Source organism: Podarcis erhardii (genome assembly GCF_964252035.2).
Source record: "Podarcis erhardii genome assembly, chromosome: W".
In the NCBI taxonomy this organism is placed as follows: domain Eukaryota; kingdom Metazoa; phylum Chordata; class Lepidosauria; order Squamata; family Lacertidae; genus Podarcis; species Podarcis erhardii.
This window is the reverse complement of record NC_138506.1, coordinates 20,637,348-20,645,690: the sequence shown is the minus strand read 5'-3', so window position 1 is coordinate 20,645,690 and position 8,343 is coordinate 20,637,348. Positions and strand designations below refer to the sequence as shown.

The following is an 8,343-nucleotide window of genomic DNA, read 5'->3' as shown; positions in this document are numbered from 1 at the left end:
TTAAGGAGGCGAGCAACCACTGTTTTTTGTTACTTGCTATATTACATCACAATTTGGCGAAACTCAGCCAGAAAGAATTTAATTACTTGAACGAAACACAAGAGGTGAAAATTATAATTGAATGCATGATGCACAGCCCTCAATGGAAAACTAATGAGAAGTTGGCAAAACAAGATCAGATATGGCAGCTTGGGCTGAAGACGGAAACAAAATGCCGATTATTATTCCTCAGTGACAAAAAAAAAAATTAATCTTATAGAAAAGAGCTCCTTTGGACTTGGGTATATTTCGTTCTAAAATATATCTGCTTGTATGGATTATTTTTTATACATGATTGTGGACAGAAATTGTGGACAGAAGGACGGAGAGCGCTGGATCCCTGCCAGCACTTCTAGGGCCTGGAGGAGCTGGGGGAGGGGTCCTTTTGTTCTTGGAGGATACAGCTGGGAAGCGTGCCCCACAAGACAGCAATATATAAAGACATATACAGTGGTGCCTCGCAAGACGAAAATAATCCGTTCCACGAGTCTCTTCGTCTAGCGGTTTTTTCGTCTTGCGAAGCATCCCTATTAGCGGCTTAGCGGCTTAGCGCTATTAGCGGCTTAGCGGCTTAGCGGCTATTAGCGGCTTAGCGGCTTAGAAAAAGGGGGGAAGGGAAAAAACTCGCAAGACTCGCAAGACGTTTTCGTCTTGCGAAGCAAGCCCATAGGGAAATTCGTCTTGCGAAGCGCCTTGAAAAACGGAAAACCCTTTCGTCTAGCGGGTTTTTCGTCTTGCGAGGCATTCGTCTTGCGGGGCACCACTGTACAGACATCAGCTCATTAAGAGGCATCAGAGAGAACTTGTTGACTTGCCATTTATAAACTTTCCTTTGGAACGAAGACCGATGCCTTTAATGAGAACTTGACAAACAAAGGAGAGATAAGCGGGTTTTTCGTCTTGCGAGGCATTCGTCTTGCGGGGCACCACTGTACAGACATCAGCTCATTAAGAGGCATCAGAGAGAACTTGTTGATTTGCCATTTATAAACTTTCCTTTGGAACGAAGACCGATGCCTTTAATGAGAACTTGACAAACAAAGGAGAGATAAGAGGACTGAATTGTGAAAGGTGAGTGCTGCCAAAGCCAGCATAGATAAAACTCCAGGCTCACCGCCAGTTTCTGTCTTTTAGATTTATTTACAAAGTTCAAAAGGTTTTCAGAGCTTCAAAGCATGTCTGTCCCTGTCTCATTAGATGCCTCGAATGGCTTTTTCTTACTCCTCCTTCCCCAGCAGGCTAATCGGCGGAAACCCCGCCTCTTATTTCCTCTGTTCAAAGGATAGCTAGTTCCGGGCTGAGCATCCCCCCCTCCCTGCCTCTTCTTCGCTGTCTGATGAGACGCTGCTAATTAGCTCTTTCGGCTCTCTATAAGTGCTGGTCTCCCCCCTTGGCTCTTTTGCCGTTTGCACTTCCCTGACATCGACCCCCTCCTCAAAGGCCCCCTCCCGTTCGGGAGACTCGACTGTACCCATCTCTCTTTCCTCTGGGGTGGTAGGGGAGAAGCCAGAAAAACTACCCTCCTCCTCATCCGTATCTTCGAACACCTCCCTCCAACCCGCAGTTTCTGGTGTTCCACAATAAACGCCTTCATCTTCTTCCTCCTCCTCCTCTTCCGATGCTGGGAAACCCTCGAATTCCTCTTCGTCGTCTGTTGTTTCGAACACCTGTTGAAAAAACCTACCCCGGGGTTTGGGTTTGTCAGGGAAAAAACTGTGGAACTCCTCCACCAGGCCCTCGTCGGTGATACTGTCTTCCGGGACCCAGGTATTCTCTGATGTCGGGGCCCCTTCCCACGCCACCAAATATTCCAAATGTCCCCCACTCCAGCGAGAATCCAGTATTGCCGTCACCTCGTTGCACTGCTCCCTTTCCTCCATTTCGGGTGGTGGGCTTTCCCCCTCCCCACTACCCTGCCTCCTTCCCCCCCCCTCCCTGTAGGGGAACAGCAGTGACCTGTGAAACACCGGGTGGATGCTCATGCTCTCTGGCAACCTAAGCTTAAACGCCACCGGATTGATTTGCTGTATAACCTCAAAAGGGCCCACCTTCCTGGGCTTGAGTTTCTTGCGGCCCCCTCTCCAAGGCAACCCTTGCGTGGACAACCACACCTTGTCCCCAACCCGGATGACCTCCCCCGGTCGCCGATGCTTGTCGGCCTCCTTCTTGTATAACTCCTTAGCCCTTTCCAAATTCAACTGCAGCTGCCTGTGGATCGCCTCCATCTCCTCCACAAACTGTTTGGCTGCAGGAACACTCCACGACTCCTCCCTCCTTCCCGGGAAAGCCCTTGGGTGACACCCGTGATTGGCAAAGAACGGAGTCATCCCAGTGGATACATTCTCCGCATTATTGTAAGCAAACTCTGCCAGGGCTAGTTTGTCCACCCAATCGTTTTGTTTTTGACTCACGTAACATCACAAATACTGTTGCAAAACAGCATTCGCCCTCTCCGCTTGCCCATTGGTCTCGGGGTGCCTTGCCGTCGTGAAACTCACTTACACCTGAAGCTTGCGCCAAAAACGTGAGGTGAACTGAGCCCCCCTATCCGAAACCACTCGGGCACGTACCCCATGCAACCTAAACACATGCTCTACAAACAACTTGGCTGTTTTTTCCACCGTCACAGCATGCAAACAGGCCACGAAATGGCACATTTTGGTCAGTAGATCCACCACCAGCATGATAGCGGTCTTACCCTTACATCTGAGCAGATCAGTGATAAAATCCACCCCCACCACCTCCCATGGCTTTCCTGGTGTCGGCAACGGTTCCAACAACCCCGCTGGTGCTGCCCTTTCCCCTTTGGCCCTCTGGCATGTGTCACACCCTCGCACATATTCCTTTACATCCTCTCTCACCCTGGGCCACCAAAATTCCCGGGTGACCAGTAGCATGGTCTTATGCTGTCCAAAATGCCCTGCCGTGCAGCTGTCGTGGAGTTGCTTGAGAATTCTGCCCCGAAGGTTTTCACCTGGAACATACAAGGCCCCCCTATGGTACAAGAGCCCCCCTTTCATTTTGAAACCCCTTTCGGCACCCCTTTTTCTCTTAACTCCCCCATCTTTTGTCTGGCAATGTCATCGTCTCTGAGCAGTTGCATTAGTTCGTCGTCCTTGACCAACGCCCCCCCCCCCACATCCATTTGCTCTCGGGGAACATCAGCCTTGCCACCGGAGGCCCTTCTCCCGTCAGATACTCCGGTTTCTGGGACAGCGCATCTGCCCTCGCATTCTGCTCTCCCGGCACATATTGGATCTTAAAGTTAAAGTTGGCAAAGAACTCTGCCCATCTTATCTGTCTCTGGCACAACACCCGTGCCATACGCCAGTACTCCAAATTTTTGTGGTCCGTGCACACCAAAATTTGGTGCTTCGCCCCAATCAGGAAGTGCCTCCATTGTTTGAAAGCAGCGATGATCAAAAGCAATTCTTTATCATAGATGGTATAGTTTTGCTCCGATTTGTTCAGTTTCCGAGTAAAAAAGGCACACGGCCGCCACTCCCCCTTTTGATCTGGCTGCAGCAGCACCGCCCCTATTGCCCGATCAGACGCATCCGTCTCCACACGCAGTGGTCGAGCGGGGTTGACGTGGATCAGTTGCTTAAGAGAGAAAGCCCCCTTAAGCTTTTCAAACCCTTCTTGGGCCGCCTGCATCTACCGAAACTTTTTCTTGGCACTGAGACAGTCCGTTATGGGCGCTGTCAGTTTCGCGAAACCCTTGATGAATTTCCTGTAGAAATTGCTGAAACCCAGGAAACACTGAACATCTTTCCTGGTCTTGGGGCTCTCCCATTCCACCACTGCCTTCACCTTCTCCGGATCCATGGCCAAACCCTTGTCCGACAGCCGGTACCCCAGAAATTCGACTTCCTTTGCATGGAACTGACACTTCTCCAGCTTGACCCACAAGCGATGCTCCTTAAGTTTGCTCAGGACCTGACATACGTCCTTCACGTGCTGTTTCTCATCTTCGGAGTACACTAGAAAGTCGTCCAAAAAGCAAACGCTGTTCCTGTACAGCAACGGTCCTAGTACGTGCTGCATGAAGGCTTGGAAACAGGGACTTCCGCACTGCAAACCGAAAGGCATGACGAGATGCTCAAATGCCCCCATCGGGGTGAACATGGTGGTCTTCCACTCATCACCCTCTCGCACTCGGATGAGGTTGTATGCCCCTCGGAGGTCCAGCCTGGTGAAAATCTTCCCTTTCCGCACCCGGGCCAGAACATCGTCGATCCTCGGCATTGGGAAAGCCACGAGTTCTGTCAGGCTGTTCAGGATTCTAAAGATTTTTCTCAATAAAATCCTTCAGGTCCTTGATCTCTCCCTCTGACATGGAATAGGTCTTTTCCACCGGCAACGTGGCCCCCGAGACCAGGTTGATCTGACAATCATATGGTTGATGCGGCGGCAACACGTCAGCCTCTTTCTCGCTGAACACCTCCTGTAGATCCCTGTAACACGACGGGATTTCGGTCGTCCCCGCTCTGCATGCTGCTGCCATCCTGGCCTCTGTCTGTCGAGGTTGCTCTAGACCCAGGCAGTTCTCCATGCAGTGCATCGAACCGAACGTCAGGGACCGTTGATGCCAGGAAACCACCGGATCATGCAAAGCCAACCAGCTCATGTCCAATATGATAGGCGGACCCGCCAGCGTGGCCACGTGAAAAGCGATGACCTTGGAGTGGGTAGACACCCGCATCCGCATTGGAGGCGTTTGATGAGTCACTTCACCTCCCAGCAGTTCTCTCCCATCAATTGTAGTTACTTGCAGCGGAAAATCCAAAGGCCTCAGGTTCAGTTGGTGCTGCGCTGCAAACTCCTTGCTAAAAAAGGATGCAGATGCTCCTGAATCCACTAACGCAAACTCCTCCACTGCCTGGCCATTTGGGAGCTCTAGGACCACCTTCAACACTATGCTTGCTTTGGGGTGTCCAAGCCGAGGACTTTCGGTGCTGCTCCCGCCTGGCTGTTGCCCCAGTCCACCACCAGCCAGGCTCCTCCATTTCCCGAAGGCTGGGCTTCCTCTGCCTCTGCCTGTTGGGTGGCTCCCACCATTCCCTGCCAGTTACGACGCTCCAGACACACTCTGGCAAAGTGCCCTGTTTTCTGACACACAAAACATCTCTTGGCCGCTTGCCAGTCTGTTTTCTCCTTCCCGCCCGACCGTTGTGCTTTCAAACTCTCCCACGCGCAGGCTGTGCCTATTTCCATGGGCTCAGGCTCTTGTTGATGTTCTGAGGCAGCTGCAGGCATTTCAAGAATGCGGTTACCATGGAAACTGCACTCTCTGCCCTGCTTCCTTTGCCGCTATCTGGCTTCCTGTCTCAAACCCACCGCAAGAGCAGCCTTCGTTAATTCGTCCATATCTTTAGGGCGGGGGCCCCTCGCAAGCTCGTCCTTAATTTCTGGGTTCAGTTCAGCTTTAAACAACGCCTGTACAGGGTCTGCTTCTAAATCCCACCCCAGTTTCTGCACGAGCATGGCAAACTCAGACCAGTAACTGCGCACCGTGGATTTGCCTTGTTTCAAAGCCAAAAGCTCCTCCTGCATCTTGTCAATTAAACTTTGATCTGCATAGATAAAGTCCATCGCTTGCCAAAACTTGGGCAGATTTCTGAGGGCTTCATTATTGGAGGCTATTAACGGCCGGATCCAACTTCTAGCCCCTCCCGACAGGTGCCTAATTATGTGAGCAACTATCTGGGCATCGTCCCCAAACTGAGCAGATTGAAGCTCTAAAAAATATTTCATCTCCGTTTTGAAATCCAGATAATTTTCCGGGTTGCCATTGAACCGTTCCACCCACGCAGCCTTGCCCCCATCTGCCCATAGCCCACCTGTGGCTCCTTTCTGAGCACCTCTGGCTTCCTCAAGACGGGCCTGCAAGTCTGAAGAGCGCTGTTCCAACACGGCATTTCTCTTCCTAAGCTCCAAAACCTCCTTCTCCATCTTGGTGCTTATTCCTTATTCCACCAGCTTTTCAGCAGCAAGTGATTCGAGGCATGCTGTGAGAGGTGAGTGCTGCCAAAGCCAGCATAGATAAAACTCCAGGCTTGCCGCCAGTTTCTGTCTTTTAGATTTATTTACAAAGTTCAAAAGGTTTACAGAGCTTCAAACCATGTCCGTCCCTGTCTCATTAGATGCCTCGAATGGCTTTTTCTTACTCCTCCTTCCCCAGCAGGCTAATCGGCGGAAACCCCGCCTCTTATTTCCTCTGTTCAAAGGTTAGCTAGTTCCAGGCTGAGAATCCCCCCTCCCTGCCTCTTCTTTGCTGTCAGATGAGACGCTGCTAATTAGCTCTTTCGGCTGGTCTCCCCCTTGGTTCTTTTGCCGTTTGCACTTCCCTGACATGAATACCAAATAATAAGACAGGGAATAAGATGAGTTTAAAAAATACACGAAAACTTTGCTACAAGATGTGAGCCACAGAAACAACGGCTGATTAGACTGAGAAGAAGGGTGGATAATATTAGAAGGGTGGATAATATTAGTCTTGAATTTGAAACATACCGAAAATGCAGAGACATGAATGAGGACGATTATTTCCAGATATTTGGAACATGGGAAGTCCCAAGAAATTTTTTATAATTGGAATATATAATTGGTGTATTGTTATTATTGTAATTTGGATTGATTTGATTTAATTTGTCATTAATTGGAAGATTGTTATTGAAAATGAGTAAAGTATTTAACAAAACAAAAACAAAAAAAAGAAGCTTTGTGAGGATTACATCCTAAACTCAACTAAGACAAAACATATAAAAGAAAATAAATACCTGCAAGAAGATACTGCCCAACCAACAAGAACGCTGTTTAAGCAGACGGAAGGTACATGGGGAGAAGTGGAGGCGGAGGCGGTGGGGAGATCGAGAGGAATTGGGAGAGGGAAGAGCCAGGATGACACAATAATGCGAGAGCGTTTTGAGAGCTGGGAGGGAGGAGAGAAAGGAAGGAGAAAGGTTTGAGGGCAGATAAAGATGGCGGGGTCAGCTTGCTGATTGCTGACTCACCCTCACCTTGGAAAAATCAAACAGGAAATAAAGAAAGAGGAAGGACAGTTAATAAATATTCTGGGAACCAGGAAGAAAGACCTACCATGGCTGGTAACAAAGGAAGGGAAAGCGCACAGCGCCACCTGGCAGACAATTTTAAAAGTGCACGTAAAATGTGTTGATGTGTTCGTCCTTTATATTTGAATCCGACTCTTCTATCTCTTTCAATACAAACATTGGGAATAATAAATTTTGCCGAGTATCCAAAATAAAAGAAAGGAATGAAATAAGAACTTAAGATTCATATCCTGACAGGTCCCAATAGTTTGAAAATGTTAGACTTTGAGGCTCTGGAGTTGTTGGTTATATTGAAAGATCTCATTAACCAAACCTGGGTCAAAGCATATTAACTTGTGTATATAGGAAAAACAAACGGAAAGTCAAGATGGCCAATAAGAAAATACAATCTAAAATAACTTCTACTGCCAGCTTACAAGGTAGGAGACATTCAACAGCAGAAATTGATCCCAATACAGACTTGAAAGATTTGATAGTCAACGTGAACGAAAATATAAATGAGAAACTGGACTCAATGGACAATAAGATTGAACAAAATTTAAAAATAATAATAGACCTCCAAGGAGAGGAAAAAGACCTGACAATCAAAAATAAGGAGCTAGATAAATCAGTTCAGGAATTAAAAATTAAGACTACTAAGCAAGAAGAAGTGTCCAAAAAAAAATTCAGAATAATAAAGATCTGAGAAAAAATCAGGAGGCTCTATCGGAGGACATAACAGAGATAAAGAAAGCACAAGAGCAAATATTGGATCAGATTGCCATATTGGAAATGTATCAATGTGCAAGGATTCTGCGTTTTCGAGGAATTCCTTTATCCTAAGACGAACAAATTGAGAATAAAATAATTCAAGAGTTACCAAAGTGGGTGGGAGTCCAAGGGGATGGACGTGGATAAAATATTCAGGATCAGATCAGAAAGATCAAATACGTACAAAGGCCCAGGAGATTGCCTAGTGTATTTAAACTCAAGGCTACTCAAAGATAAAATACTTCAAAAAAGAAGCCAATGTAAATTAGTAATTGATGAAAAGAATATATCAATTTTTAAGGAATTGCCAAAAAGACTACTTAAGAAGAGGCAAAATTATAAAACTCTCACAGATGCCTTAAAGAAAAACTCAATAAGATTTAAGTGGGAATTCCTGGAGGGACTGACATTCACCTTTAAAGAAAGAAGAAAAACATTAAGATCGGCAGAAGAAGTGGCAAAATTCTGGAGAAAGTAC

The 8,343-nt window shown here is 47.6% G+C and overlaps 1 protein-coding gene across 1 annotated transcript; it reads right to left on the bottom strand.

The window, feature by feature from the left end:
* Nucleotides 1–1,325: 1,325 nt before the first annotated feature.
* On the bottom strand, nucleotides 1,326–2,540 carry LOC309333172 (uncharacterized protein; the record flags this gene model as incomplete). The annotated part of the gene is made up of 2 exons (XM_081846572.1): nucleotides 1,976–2,540; nucleotides 1,326–1,945 (listed from the first exon to the last, which is right to left on the bottom strand). The coding sequence occupies exons 1-2, from the start codon at nucleotides 2,364–2,366 to the stop codon at nucleotides 1,326–1,328; spliced, it is 1,011 nt and encodes a 336-aa protein (XP_081702698.1). The 5' UTR covers nucleotides 2,367–2,540.
* Between the last annotated feature and the right edge of the window lie 5,803 nt (nucleotides 2,541–8,343).